Genomic DNA, 16,177 nt, shown 5'->3' on the forward strand with positions numbered 1-16,177 from the left:
TTGCTGGAAAAAACAGAATTATTGCTTATAGTTTTATTGCGCACTTCACACCAAGCTTGAAAAATTAGTCCGTTTTCACTTAGGGGCTCTACATAAACTACGTGGACTATTTAGGGGGGGGTGACAAATGTCTACAGTCGATACAAATTTCCAAAAAAATGTATGGACGATTGTCTGCGTGGGGGAGGGGGGAGGCTTAAAGAGGTTTAAAACCTCTAAAAATCGGTCTACGTAGTTTATCAACAGCCCCTTATTAAAAAGGATGATAAAAGTGCGAGTTTTCTTCTAATCGTCTTGTTGTCTTCGGTGCACTCATTCCTTATGATAAGTTGACCCTACATTATTGCTTTTAGTGACAATAATCGTATTGTCAATACATTCAATATTGACGTCAATACATCGATATTGACAATATTTCTATACTCACATCATCAATATTATTGTCAATAATTCCCCTTCGCGTCAATATATTGATACGTGTGGGGTTCGCTATACGAACAATTAGTTCTCCGAAGACACCAAAACGATTTGAAATTTTTGGGGCAGATGCAATCACCAATATTAACCGAACTGGAAAATGTACAAAAAATATCCATTCACAATTTATTATATAATTGTTAATCATGCTCAAAACTCTCTTATGTTAACATACGCATATTACAGCTATAATATTTTTTTTTAAATAAAACCGACGGACATCGATTGCCATCCATTGACGGCAATCGAATGTGCAGGAAGGCAGCTTCCACACCTGCGTAGAATATTGCACCCATTCAAACACAACACATGGGCCGGGACCAATGGCCTTACTTCCCCTCCGAAGGAAGACGTGACTAGAGATTTTTTATGCCTCAGAAAAATCCCACCGACCTCGACTGGGATTTAACCATAGAGGTAACTCTAAGACCAGAAGGTCCCGAAGAAACGAGTTCAACTTTTGGCTCAGCTCTGGCACTATCTTCGGTCCCAAGCTAATCGATGTACCCCTCGAAACATAGGAAAATCCACGAACCCCTCATTTTATCTGTCAAACTTTCATAGCGAATCAAAACAAACATAGTGTAGCACTGGAATTTATACTAGAATTGGGTACGTTAATCGATTTGCTTGAGACCAATAGGCTAGTCCTGAGAGAGAGTTGCGAACTGATATCGTTAGTGTATGGTACCCGTTTATTAGGGCTGCACTCTGTCCATTATGTATTGGAAAACTCATATTTAAGTATGTGGTTTTTATCGTGTAGCACATAGCCGTTGTGGTATGGATTGTCCACGCATGTGAACAAAAACAAACAACTATACTTTTGGTCATGAAATGAAACACATAAATACATAACACAAAAAAATTAACATTTAAATAACATTCTGTAATCCTGGCATCACTGGACGAGTCCGTCAAGCATCATGCGAAAAGTTTCCATGGGCATACATCAACATTATTAAGAAGAGTAAGAAGCTCGATTGTCGGGTCCCGTCCCAAGTTGCGAAGAGAGAAAAATGGAACTTCAAATGCAGCCAGACGGCTGCTGTCACGAACTGTCATTGGCAGCCAAGCAATTTTATGATGCTTTTCTTACAGTTGAACAAGAATACACAAGGTGGTATTGAAATCTTGCGTAAAGTAATTTATGAAAAACCGTCGTTTCCAGCTATTTTATTCAATGGGACACCATTTCTTTTTAATTCATTCAAAATACACACAAATCAATATTGAAAGATACCATTAACGAAGGTCTTGTCAACACATCTAGCGGCATAATAAATTACAAAACAGAAAAGTACAGTTTCTCACTGCACACTGAACAATCGCAAACAATCACTACACGCTCAAAGCAAAACACGCTATTTTGTTGCGCCTGTTTTGATTTGATTTCAGTGGCACAAATTTTCATAGCAAGAAAAACAAGTATACAATGAATTCCGTGCGTGCTATCTGCTTCTCCCTCCCAGGGCTAGTCAAGTAGTGAGCCAATTTAAAATCGTTAGTTTCGAATTGATTGTTGATTTAACCTCGGATTTAACCCAGACCCATTGGGGTGAGAAAGCAGTCACGCTTTCCACTACATCACCCGCGGTGGCAATCAGAATGCTTGTTTGGCTCACATTTCGACAGTTCTTGCTGCTCGATTGGCTCAAGATGGCCACTTCCGCGAATCTCTATATACACTGTAACTGGAAAGTACCCATTAATGGTAACTAATACCCATAAATGTGTAATTGTTACCCAGTAGTGGGTAAATGTTACTAATTAATGGGTTGTTCTTTCACCCATTTAATGGGTTACCCTAATAAAAATTGTATGGTTAATTTGCTTAACGACGTGTTCTGGGTATCATCCAAACCATTTATGGAATAGTTCAATGATTTGGGTTATCGTTCGTTTATGGTTATTTTTTATTAGGGTAACGTACTTTACTTCAAAATAGGTGTAATTGTACTCATTAATGGGCTACTATAATGTTAGAGTGTATAGGATTACTAGTATATACTATTGATACTATAGATTTCTAGATAGAGCTGGAATAGCTCCACAATTCGATTTATTTCGTGGAAAACTGAAAAGGAAATATTACACCAACCACTTCTCGATTCATTGTTGCAAAGATTTGCTTTCCCGCATAAACGCAAACCATCACTTGACCTTACCGATAATGGCTATAAATTGTTTATAATCCCTCCTTAACTTTAACTGAAATGGTTTTGGAACCTTACATGAACGTTTGTGTGATAAAGTTTTAACCTTATGTATTATGGTTTTTAGGAAGCGGACCTTACAAATAATGGGTTGTTAAGAACCATTACCATTTCAAATTCTTGTTTTCTCCATACATTTTCGGAAAGAGAACTATATTAGAACGTTTTTACTTATGGTTTGAGAACATTAATGGTTATGGTTATGGTAGTCAGTAAGGCCCATGAATGGTTTTGTAGATCGATCAACTTTATGTGGAATATATCGCGAATTGGTTGCCTGTAAATTAATAATTATCAGTTCGCGATATATTCCACGTAAAGTTGAGCGATAATACAAAACGATTAATGGACCTTACTGACTACCATAACCATAATCATTAATGTTCTCAAACCATAAGTAAAAACGTTCTAATATAGTTCTCTTTCCGAAAATGTATGGAGAAAACAAGAATTTGGAATAGTAATGGTTCTTAACGACCCATTATTTGTAAGGTCCGCTTCCTAAAAACCATAATACATAAGGTTAAAACTTTATCACACAAACGTTCATGTAAGGTTCCAAAACCATTTCAGTTAAAGTTTAGGAGGGATTATAAACAATTTATAACCATTATCGGTAAGGTCAAGTGATGGTTTGCGTTTATGCGGGTTGCAATTCGTTTTAAACTTTTGCGCACAGAACAAAACAAAACTGCACAACGAAGAGCTCTATGATGGCATGAACATTTTTCCGAGGGGGGCGACACATCTAAATCTCAAGTTTAGATGCTCAACAAATCTCACACTAACGAATCAATCTTCGAAAAATCTTCTTTCATTTGTCGCATCTACTTGCATCGTGCATCATTTTTTTGCAGGAAATCTTCAGAATCGTCATCAATCTTCTTTCTATCTTCTCAGCGTGCGCGCAGCTAGCCACAGCAAAACACAATCTTTTCTGCATCGTAGATAGAGTCGTCCCCCTCGCATTTTTCACGGATGCCAGTAAGATCCTTTATTTTCCATGGTTGCTAAAAAACGTTCCCAGCCTTCACTTATCTATGGAATATATAGTATTTATAGTCAATACTATACAATCACGATCACAATAATCCATCTCGGAGAAAGCTTGCCTAGATTCATAGAACAGAAGGGGAAGTTCAAACAAATCGGTGAATCAAAAAGTGGCACGTTTTTCTGCTCAACCAGCGATGATTGTGGTAGCGTTCCACACGGGCTTTCTATGCGCACTCACACTATCATAGCATACTGCCTATCTTAACTGCAGGTAGAATATGCCTTCTATGCCTTCTACCGCTAGGTGCGCTAGTGTTTATTCAACTCGTCAAGCGAATCCTGACGACAATAATTCAAGCTGAACATTGTATTAGGTCCTAAGTAACATCAATTGATTCTCTTCGTCGGCTTTCTCTTTCGTTAAAAACTTGAACACTAGCTTGAGCACAAAACCGTTTCTTGTTGTGTTTGTCGTATTAGATGCTAGATAAAAGCTTATTTTATCGATCTGTTTGCTGAAAATACCTGGGAATGTCGTTACATTTCCGTGGGGATACATAGAGAACATCGACGAAGAGAATCTGTCAATGTTACTTAGGACTTAAGGTGATACTCTAAGGAAACCTTAGCGTGAAACTTCAAAAGCACAAATGTCAGCTTCCACAAAACATGCAATAATGTAATTGCTACTCTTTGTTTGTTGTAACGCTGCAACTAAGGAGGAGCAATTTCATATTTGTACGTTCTGTGGAAGCTGACATTTGTGTCCTTGAAGTTTCACGCTAAGGCTTCTTTGGAGTATCACCTTAATCAAGGGGTTGGTCACTCCGCACAGTGTGTCAAAAACAGATTTCGGCACACCTGGGCACATTCATTGACAATTTTTGGCATTTTGAAAGGCAACCTAGAATTTTTTGCTTTATTCTCCAAAACTGAGCTGGATTCCCCAACAGCGCAAGTCCTAAGGCCAGGCGCTCACTGATGTGGTGGAGGTGTGGCATCTGCTAGCATGTCAATACATCATGACGACGTTAGTCATAAAACGTGGATGCACGGTTTGAGGTGGCCAAGGTCATGTACCTACGGTAGAAAGCGACGAAATGGTTTCACTGCTAAAGGCTGGTTTCTTCAGGAGTGTCCAGAGAAGCAGGTGGATGCATTAGTATAGGATTTAATTAAAACGAATTTATTTGCTTCCGTATTCGATCGTAGCTAGCTTAACAATGTCTGCCTCGAGTGGGAGTCGCCTTCTCCGCGCTATTACTCAGACACTGAACTGAAATGTGTGAGGGGTATGAAAATGGAAATGAGGGGTAATAACTCCGTAATAACTACACTGAATGTTTTCTCTTCTACAGCTCGGCCATCCTGCGGAACTTTTCTCCCACTGATACCTAGTCCCTATGCTGCGTTACAAATGATTGTTTGATCTTCGTTTTCCAGTCGTTATGCTATTCAAATTCATGTTCGTCCTGAAATAGATAAAAGCTAGCGTTAATCCTCTCTATCACTGCTTTCGGATTCAACTTCTTGATCTACATCCGAACTACTACCAGCTTCATGTGACTTATACATTCGCATATTCTGTGGATCAAAAATTCCCTCAAAATGTTTCGTCGACACTTGATACCCATCTATATCTGACACAATATATCTATTCTGATCAAGAACCTTTTTCACTCGGTAAGGCCCTTTGAATCGAGGCCTTAGCTTTTTGTTTTCCCCGACTACTGGTACACTTCTAATAACTACCAAATCGTTCTCCTTGAATGTAGTCCTGAGACTTCTACTATCATGACACTTCTTATTGTAATCCTGCACTTTTCGTATGCATTCGGCTGCCATGTTCCGTGCATCTTCCAGATTTAGCCGATCAGATGACTCCAGCAGGTCCTGGAAGTATTGAACGGCATCATGGTTAATTTTTCGGTGTTGTTGCACTCCATACAGCAGCTTAGATGGAATCGACCCAGTTCCTCGGTTGATCGAATTGTTGAGAAAATACTCAACATCGATGAGCACAGTATCCCAGGACGTCTTAGAGGACTCAGCAAGTTTAGCCAATACTGGAAGCAGTGTACGATTGTACCTCTCGACTTGGCCATTTGCCTGAGGACATGCTGTTGCTACAAGAGTATGCGAAAATCCATGGGAATCCGCAAATTGCTTGAACGGTTGCGATGTAAAACAAGATCCACGGTCAGTGATAAGGATTCTTGGAGTACTGTAGTTGATGAAATATGATTTCAGATGTTTCATTACTTCTTTGGAGTTGGTTGTTTTTGTTGGGTACAGCTTCACGAACTTTGTGAATCCATCTACCACCGCCAAAATATACTTGTTCTTCCCTTTCGTCATCTCTAGCGGACCCAAATGATCTGCATGTAAAGTCCAAAATGGTCGGTTTCCTTTGGCGATGTTTTGAAGCACACCATCATTTTTCCTTGCCTTTGGATTAAAAAGTATACAGGATATACACTTTTTACAGTGTTCAGCTATTTTTTCTGACATATTTGGAAACCAGAATGCTCGCTTGATCAATTCTATAACTTTATCCTTTCCGAAATGCCCCATTGAGTCGTGGAATCGGTATACAACAGAATCTTCCATTGCTTGAGGCACGTACAATAATAAACGGTTTTTCTCCTTTCTGAACAACAAGTTATCTCGAACCTCGTATTTTTTTAAGTCTCCATTTGTTGCTGATGCTTTCAATGCGCAGATGACAGGATCTTGAATTTGAGCCACGTACAGAGCGTTCTCGAACGAATTATCTTCATTGATGTCCTTGGCCAAGTCAACTGTGTGAACGTACATCCTTGAAAGGGCGTCGACGTGCTGCATTTGCTCCCCAGAACGATGCACGACCTTGTAGTTGAACTCCTCGAGGAACATGGCCCATCTTGCAATTTTCGAGTTGATATCCTTTTTCTCCAGCGTTTGCTTCAGGGATTTACAGTCAGTTACTATTTCAAACGGAATACCAGTAACATAGTGTCTAAAGCGCTTCAACGCATATACTATTGCCAGGGTTTCTAGCTCAAAAGAATGGAGCTTGCTTTCTGCGGAATTTGTTTTACGACTGAAAAACATGACCGGGTGATATTTATTGTCAATCCGTTGACGCTGCATCAAAATACCTCCAAATCCTTGCGATGACGCATCTGTATGCAACTGCCTATCAGTATTTGGAGAATATATGCAAAGCACAGGACGCGATATCAACAACTTTTTAAGCTTTTCTACAGCTTCCAACTGCGGTGCTCCCAAAAAATACTCAGCATCTTTCTTAAGAAGATCGTAAAGAGGACTAGCTATCGTAGAAAATCCCTTGATAAATTTCCTGAAATAGCTCATCAATCCCAGAAAACGTTGCAAGCTCTTCGCGTTTTGAGGAACTGGTATTTCGCGAACTGCTTCCACATGCCGGTCACAAGGGCTGATTTGATTGAAGCTGATGCTGTATCCCAGGAAGTCAACACGAGTGACTAGAAAACGGCTTTTCTCCAGATTTAGTTTCACTCCGTTATCTTTGAGAGTAGCAAAAACTCGACGCAAAAGATCTAGATGCTGATGCACAGTTTTTGAGCAGAGCATTATGTCGTCCATAAACACTATCAGTTCTCCAGACTTGACAAAAGGATGCAGAATCTTAGCCACATAGCGCGAAAAAATGGCGGGTGCGTTTGTGTACCCAAATGGAAGCTTGTTGAACTCAAATTGTCCGTTTTCCGTGACAAAAGAAGTGTACTTTTTTGAATCCTCGGTAAGGTCCACATGGAAAAACCCATTTTTCATATCCATTGTAGAGAAATACTTCATTCCATCTAACTTTGCAATCTGGTCCTCGATTACCGGAAGAGGAAAATGATCTCGTTCAACTAACCGATTCAAAGATTTGAAATCGACGCACAGTCGGAAAGATCCGTTTTTCTTTTTCACCAGAACAATCCTACTGGAATAAGGAGAATCGCTTTCACGTATAATGCCTTTATCTAGCCATTCAGCCACTATTGACTCTACCACCTTTCGCTCTGCGTGACACAACCGTTGTGGTGAGACGTTATAATATTTCTCTTCCCGCAAACGAATTGATGCTGTAAATTGTACCGCTTTTCCGTAGTCCGACTTCTTGATGCAATAATTGGTCTGATAAGCACGCAAAATTTCTTCACGGAACTTCACAGTCTCCTCGTTATCACCAACAATCAAGCAAAGTTCTTCTTCGACCGACTGGTTTAGAGCATTCTCTCCGAATGCTGTGTTCATTAGTACACTGTCGTATTCACTTTTAGGTTTTTCTTCTGATTCCGAGAATCGTATAACCGATAGATTGTTTCGTTTCATAAAATCTCGACCTAGAATTGCACTAACTTCCATTGTCTCATCAGGAACAACATAGAAAGAAACGTCATAAACTAAGGACCTGAATAGAACTATTTTTGTTTTTAAACAACCTTCAACACATATTTTCGAACTATTCACACCTATTATTTCTCGATTGTTTGCTACCTCTTTATCCAATCTAACTAGAGCTGCCAGTGCTGAATGCTTAATTAGGCTTACCGCACTGCCGGAATCCACCAACAGCTTGAGTTGCTTGAGACGTCGTCCAATAATCGCTTCTCCTTCCATCATTCCGTCTTCATCCGTATCGATTCCTTCGTTTGCCGCCGGCTGATCCTGATTAGATGCAGAAATCATAGCGACTCTCAACTTCGGTGCAAAAGTTGACGGCTTCTTGTCTGGACAAGTATCCTCCTGATGACCAACCTTGGAGCAGCAAGCACACCGAGAACGACGTTGCGGTTTGGGGCAGTTAACGGATTTGTGCCCTGGTGCGTTGCAATTGAAACAAACCCAATCACTAGACCCAGCTTGTGATGTTACTGGTACCAGTGCTGCTGTTCTTCCGTCGTTACCTGTCGGACGGCTTGCTTGCGAAATGCGAGCCACGTTGTAGTTTGGTTTCTTCATCCGGAAATTTGCTTCGCACCACTTCAAACGCTTCAAGAGTTCCATAACTGTTCGGTATTCCGCCGATACTATTTGCTCGTAAAGCTTATCACGAGACAGCCCACTAATGATGTATTTGATGAGCGAAGACTGTGACATTTGTCCTTTACTCGCAATGTTCTGCATTCTGAAGACGTAACCTTCGTAGCTTTCCTGGTTGCTTTTCATGGCTGCCATCAGCTCTCGATGGATATCGGCATCATCGACGTAGTTTGGGAACGTTGCAGCTATCATCTCTTTGAAATCATGGAAATTGAAAATGTCCTCCTCCACAGAGTTGTACCACAGTTTTGCTGATCCAGTCAACCTTGTGGTAGCGTACAAAAGAGCAGCTGCATCGGTCCAATTGTAGAGTGTTTTGTAATGATCCAGTTTGCGTAGCCATGACGTAACAGCATTTTCGCCATTGAATTCGCTTATCAAAGCCTTCACTTCCTCCGGATGGAGCGGACGGGATTGAGCTTGCGGTGCGTTCCTCATCAGCCAGTTTTCTTCTTCCTCCTGTGAATCGTATTCTCGTTCGTCGACGCCATGTCGTCGTCTTCGTCTGGGCATCCTTCTCAGTCAGGTTTTTACGTCTTAGACAGAGAATTAGCCTCCTCGTAATCGCACACCGTTTAAAATCACGTAATCCAACTAGCGAATCGAAGCTCAACGTATAAAGCCGCGGTGTATCCCACTTCTGAAATTTCTATAGGATTTAATTAAAACGAATTTATTTGCTTCCGTATTCGATCGTAGCTAGCTTAACAATGTCTGCCTCGAGTGGGAGTCGCCTTCTCCGCGCTATTACTCAGACACTGAACTGAAATGTGTGAGGGGTATGAAAATGGAAATGAGGGGTAATAACTCCGTAATAACTACACTGAATGTTTTCTCTTCTACATTAGTAAATCGCTGACAAAAGGGATTCCGCTACCGATTGTGTTCACCTATGTTGCCCGGTGGATAAATATGGATTTTTACGAAGGTAAATGGGTTTAAAAATTTGTAAAACCAAACACCTCCCAAATAGCGATTTCGGCCTTATTTTCGGAGATAAATTAGATTGATTATGGTGTTATTTACGGAGATAAACGGGGTTACACATTATATCCAAACACCCCTAGAATCGCGATTTAGGCCTTACCTAGTGTGTAGTTCTTCAATTTTTATTATCTCTTCCTATTTTCGTCTTATAAAAAAATCAATTGTTTTCTTATTCGTCTTCCTTATAATAGTGTATTTATTTAACCTATAGTGAAATATTTTCACTGAACCTCACTGTAAACGTAAACCGTAAATTCTAGTACCTCGCATACCTCTCTAAATCACCCACTTTACCACCCACCCAAAACGAAAGGAAAAAAACCATAACAAACAACTCGCTTTCGGTGAGTCCTGAATCGCGGCACCGTCAGTTTGCGAGTGTCAGTCCTTCGGGTTGCATGTTAAATACCAACAGCTATACTATCCTTCTGCGTGCGCACTCTTCATCCACCCGACATTCATTTCCATTCGTGGAAAAATTTCGCAGCAGCTCATCTTGAAAATCGTCCCTTCGCCGCCTACCTAGTATAATTATTTCGCACCCAAACGCCCAATCTTCAACTGTGACATTTGATTTTAGCTAATTTTCCTGTTCAATATCAGTGTTCTGAAAAAATCTGTGTGAAAAGTGATCAAGTGCAAGTGGTAATTTCAGTGCAAAAGCTCACAAAGTGTACGGAATTTTGTTTTCATTTTTCGATAAAAATTGGTTCATTTTACGCCTCACAGCACACAATCAGCAATATAAAAAAAATACAATTATGTTTCGCTACGAATGGCTTATTTTCTGAGGCAAGAAAATCTGTTTTCCCACGGCTTTATAACTTTGCACCCGCAGCCCACATACCTAGACCAGTAGTAGAAAAAACGCCGTGAAGCACCTTGAGAGGCGAGGACACAAGATAAACTTTTCCAATGTCGAGGCTCTTCATGAATACGGTAAATGTTTATTGCCAGGGTTACTCCGCCACCACCGCATGAATGCTTTTACTACCGCTATAGTATATGTAGTGAGAAACATCCCCAGGGATCCACAGAAACAGCATTCGGACATTCAGAGCCGGAAACCTTGGAAACCCCCCGCAGTGTTTATTTATGATTTTTGTTTTCCTCTCGTTCCCCCTGACCATGGTACTATTGTGGCACTGCATATTTAGTTACTCTATTTAGCTTTTCGTTGACTGCATGCATGGTTGTTTCGTTTCCGGTTGTAGTAAATCGTGGATTTTATTTTCCTATTCATTAGTCGCCCTGATGCTGAGGACTCGGGTTGATGTTGTGTGAAACGCATATTGGTATCGATTTTTTTTCCTGGCTTGGAATTCATCTAGTAGAGTAGTGGTGCTAGTGTGTTGTGAAATACAATCTGTTTATGAGCATATTAAATGAAGGTAAAGTTAAGTGGCGTTTGTATTTATCTGTATGGGATTTTTTTTTTCGGGATAAAGAACTTAGAAAACTAAACATTTGGGCCTCCCTTAGCTCAGTCGGTAAAGGCGCAGCTACAAAGCAAGACCATGCTGGAGGTGGCTGGGTTCAATTCCCGGTCCGGTCTAGGAATTTTTTCTGGTTGGAAAATTTCTCGACTTCCCTGGGCATAGAAGTATGATTGGACTTGCCACACAATTATACCAATGCAAAAATGGTACAGGCATCGAAAGCTCTCAATTGATAACTGTGGAAGTGCATCTAGAACACTAAGTTGAGAGCACGCAATAAGCTAATATGCGATATGCAATAAGCTTGAAATGCGAAGAAGAAGAAGAAGAAGAAGAAGAAGAAAACTAAACATTTACGATCTTTTGTATGTTTCAAAAAGCATCCAAGCAGAGTGAGTTGACCTTATCGTCCGGGGGTGTATAATGTTCTTAAACCCCACATTAATGCATTTTAAGATTCTTCTACGGAAGTTCCAATTACTTGTTTCCCATCACGCCACCATTTACCAACCGTTCACGATTTTTCCTGAACCCAAAAGCTAAGGCGGAAATTATGTTTAACCTAAGACTCAGAGGGTTGTTTTCATTGGAGAAGTTTCTGGGGGAATTTATCTTCTGCTTCTCAAAGTATATATTTTGCGATTAATCCCCCTAAAAGAGAGATGTAAATTTTGTTTATTTCACATCACTGAAGAAGATAGGACTTCCACCATTCCGGTGGTTGCGGGTTGCGACAAACACGCAGGTTAAAGACCCCGAGAAAAGGGCAAGACTCAACAAACAGCCAACTCCATCAGTACAGAGAAGTCAACCCTGAAGCAGTCGTCTTCCGGCGGTGGTGTAAAAAACAATTGGAGGGCCAAGAATTGTAATCAGCTGATAAACTGAATCAAAAGTTGCATTCGAAATAAATGCCGTACAACGCTCATGTTCTCACATCATGACAAAGCTACGTCAAACAGCTCAAATGCTCATTTTTTTTTTTTTGTAGAATCGTGTCGTAGCTTCATTTCATGTGTTTTTTCCAAGGGGTATTCAAATTTGCACATTCCAATCTGTGCCGAGTACTTTATCTGTGCCGAAAGCTAGGTCAAGCGTTTTGCTGAATGTGCCGAAGTGTGGCAATCAGTCACAGTAACCCACGAGTTTGGCAACCCTACACTTATGACTTTTGATATTGTGTGTCATTTTCAAGTCAAGGATGGAAAAAAGTCGTGATAATATTCAACCAACGAGCTGTTTGCCGCTCATCCGCTTCAAGGAAGTGGCACTCGAAGATTAGCCCCTCCGTGCGAAGGAGAAGGTTGACTGACAGTTCTCTACCGTGCGTCATTCTGGCAGATATGTGTGTGTGTGTGTGTGTGTGTGTGTGTGTGTGTGTGTGTGTGTGTGTGTGTGTGTGTGTGTGTGTGTGTGTGTGTGTGTGTGTGTGTGTGTGTGTGTGTGTGTGTGTGTGTGTGTGTGTGTGTGTGTGTGTGTGTGTGTGTGTGTGTGTGTGTGTGTGTGTGTATTCCTTCTAACCCCCACTGGCCGGCAGTGTTATTATGGAAGAACTCTCTCTACAATGCCGCATTTATGGTCATTGTAGACAGGAGTTAGAAGGTGATAGCCAAGGGGTGAAACCATAGTTACACTCTAAGACCAGAAGGTCCCGAAATAACGTGCTCAACTTTTTGGCTCAGCTTTGGTACTCTCTTCGGTCCCAAGCTAATCGATTCACCCCTCGAAACATAGGAAAAACCAATAACCCCTCATTTTATCTGTCAAACTTTCATAGCAAATCAAAACAAACATTGCGTAGTACTAGAATTTCGACTAGAATGGGATACGTTAATCATTTGCTTGGACCAATAGGCTAGTCAAGTAGTGAGCCAATTTAAAATCGTTAGTTTCGTATTGATTGTTGGTGAAACAGGTTTACTCTGAGTTGCTTTTTTGCAGCGAGTAACTCAATGTACCTCAATATTTAATCGACGTTCATCGATTTTTTCTCTGCTTACTCCGTTTACTCCCTTTAAGAATATGCTTCTTATATTAGACGTCATTTTTGTTTGTAAACAAAGTAAGCTCAAGTGTATCCTGAGGCTTTCGAATACCTTGAATATTATGGAAGAACCTGTGCCGGTGCCTGCTTACTACCAGGAAGAACTTGCAGTTCCAGCCAGCTTTCAGCAGTTGTTCTTCCTCCTCAGCAGCCAGTCCCAGTGGTCACTTCAAAAGGATCATCGCTGATCAAACAAGCTCTCCAAATAGCTATTCTTCTAAACATCTGGAATTTCACCAGCACATCAAACATAGCGTGGTGAGCAATATTCCAGCCGTGGCCCCTCCAATAAAATCCGCCACTACAGTTTCCGATTTAGAAAACATCTCCCCGGTGGGGCAACAACCGATTAAAAACCAATCCAGGTCCGACGGCAACAAACAAACAACGAGAAACCGAAGAACACACGTGTGTAGTGATGTTCTACTTTAAAGGAGACTGCCGTCGACGGTCTCAGCAAAATCACGGAGGTGTATCTCAGAAACGGGACCGTATCACGATCATCCGGAAGGCACAGCAGAAGCACCAAAAGAGGAAGGATGGATGTCCAGAGCTCGTTTCGCAGTTTCATCCAGCGGCAGTTTGCCAAGCCATGAGAACGGGATTGCTTCGACGAGTATTGTATTACGTGCGGGGTACGTAATTTGCCGGATTTTGAGTATTTGGTCAGGCAGATCGAGTTTTTCCACCATATCAAGCCGGACAAGCATTCGCCCTTGGTAAGTGTAAGGCAGCTAGGCAGCAATAGGTTCCGTTCACGTTCACAGTTGGTAAGGGTTGAACGAAGGTTATTAAGCAGAGATGATGCAGGATAATCAAATCAATCAATTTAAGTGTCTCCGTGTTTCGCTGAGTTATTGAGTTCTGTAAATATGTTTTTTTTTTTATTTTTGTTTTGATTGACAGCAGCTTTTCGGCTTTGCAAGAAGGTGCACCTTCATGTGTTACTGTGATGCGAAAAGTGAGAAAGCATATGACAGTGATCTTTCTCACTGAGCAATGTGAGTTACTCGAGGTGCATCAAAAGCAACTCCGAAATTGCTCATGATTAGGAGCTGTCTTGCCCCTAGGTCACGTCTATTCCGAGGCTACTTTCACTTACAATAAGCCCCGCATGTATGTATTACCTCTATCAATTGGATATTAGTATTACATACACACTTCCAGGTTTGAAAATATTATATTATATTGCAGCATCTTGAGAAGGTCCTCAGCATATTTTTAATTAAAAAAAAATAACTTGCAAAACCCTTATTGGACTGCATAGTCTAAATGCATACTTCCTATTATTGACTGCGTAAAATCATGGGTGATTGATAGCTTCATACTTTATTAAGTAAAGTTATGCTTTTTTGTGGTTGACGAGGCTCGGTAGCTCAGTGGTTACCGTTTCTGCTTACTGAGCAGAAGATCGGGAGTTCAATCCCAGGCCCGTCCCCTTCCTTGCAATTTTTCACTTTGCCTTATTCTATACCCACTAGATTTTAATGAAAACAAATTCTTCTTTAACACCGATCGCATCACTTACCACAGTGTGGGTCCTGATCTAAAAATAGAAATTGGATGAGTGCGCGCGCGTGTGTTTGTGTGTGTGTGTGTTTGTGCATATTATAATCGCTCTACCAAAAACGATCCCTGCGTGTGCGTGCAACCTTTCCCCACATCCAACATCCCAGTGATTTCTCGTGGAAACGCAGAGGATTTCTCGGTTTCCTTCACAGCGAGTACCACGTCAACACATTCTTTCCCTTTCCCTAGTTGACCTGCATTCGGACACGGCCGGCGCTGGTATTGCTAAATATTAGATCACCAGTTCTTACACATTGAGGATGAATGTTAGTCCCAAACATCATCTGTTGGTTCTCTGTGTAATTGCAGCTGATCTGGTAATAACAGAGCAGCTACCGTGGGCGGTCAAGCCTGTTTTTTTTATGTTTTTATTTAAAGTTATACTTTTTTGTTGTAATTATATAGGTAAAATAGAAAACGAAAAGCATACAGCCTGATGAATTACCTAGATTTCCAAAACTCCCAGAAGGTTGGATATTTGAGATATAAAGCGCTTCTTTCATTAAAATCTTTACAAGAATGAAGAATTGATAGTTCCGTTATAGCTCGCGTTATAGCAACAATCAATACGAAACTAACGATTTTAAATTGGCTCACTACTTGACTAGCCTATTGGTCCCAAGCAAACGATTAACGTACCCCATTCTAGTCAAAATTCTACTACTACACAATGTTTGTTTTGATTCGCTATGAAAGTTTGGCAGATAAAATGAGGGGCTAGTGGATTTTCCTATGTTTCGAGGGGTGATTCGATTAGCTTGGGACCGAAGAGAGTACCAGAGCTGAGCCAAAAAGTTGAGCACGTTATTTCGGGACCTTCTAGTCTTAGAGTTACCTCTATGGTTATAGTATGGCAGTGCAAAAATTGTATATAGAAAGTACAAAGCGAACAAAGGACAATTTTGATCGAATCGGATCGAGCATCACTTTTACCAAACTCACCCGTTGGTGAGAGGTGGTAAGGCGTGTTGCCCCCCGCCACCACTGACAAAAGGAATGATCGCTGATACGCCTCCGATGTGCGAAAACGGTTCTATCGATTGTTAGACACTCAAGTCGCCATCTGACATAAGCGATTGATTTGAAATTGCAGCTATTGTTTTTCACGAGGGGGGCGACTCTATCTAAGATGCAGGAATTTTTGCGCTTTGCTGTTGTGTAATGCGTGCGCGCTTAATAGATAGAGAGATGATTGATGAGGATTTAGAAGATTTCCTGCAAAAAGGTGGAGAGCGATATGAGTAGATGAATTTAGATGCAAGAGATGAAAAAAAGATTTTTTGTAGATTGTTTTCGGTTTTTCACTACCACGCTACCACTGTCTATGCTCTTTGCAAATCTATCAATACAAGAGCAAATTTTCATTATGTCGTAAGTAACATTCGCACCGA

General features: G+C 40.8%; 2 protein-coding genes across 2 annotated transcripts in view; one reads left to right on the forward strand and one right to left on the reverse strand.

Moving 5' to 3' along the window:
• The window catches only part of LOC135705514 (uncharacterized), an 83,895-nt gene extending 70,073 nt beyond the window's left edge, over positions 1–13,822 (reverse strand). Inside the window, exon 1 of the mRNA XM_065227287.1 lies at positions 13,818–13,822. The gene's annotated coding sequence lies outside the window, so the exon portion shown is untranslated. The remainder of the gene's footprint in view (positions 1–13,817) is intronic.
• Positions 10,132–16,177, forward strand: part of LOC135705524 (serine-rich adhesin for platelets) — a 38,594-nt gene continuing 32,548 nt past the window's right edge. Inside the window, exon 1 of the mRNA XM_065227300.1 lies at positions 10,132–10,673. Within this exon, the coding sequence (XP_065083372.1) occupies positions 10,650–10,673 (24 nt within the window). The 5' untranslated portion in view covers positions 10,132–10,649. The remainder of the gene's footprint in view (positions 10,674–16,177) is intronic.

Source organism: Ochlerotatus camptorhynchus, unplaced genomic scaffold (genome assembly GCF_037179485.1).
Source record: "Ochlerotatus camptorhynchus isolate MF236.1 unplaced genomic scaffold, CSIRO-AGI_Acam_v1.1 ptg000268l, whole genome shotgun sequence".
Taxonomy (NCBI): Eukaryota; Metazoa; Arthropoda; class Insecta; order Diptera; family Culicidae; genus Ochlerotatus; species Ochlerotatus camptorhynchus.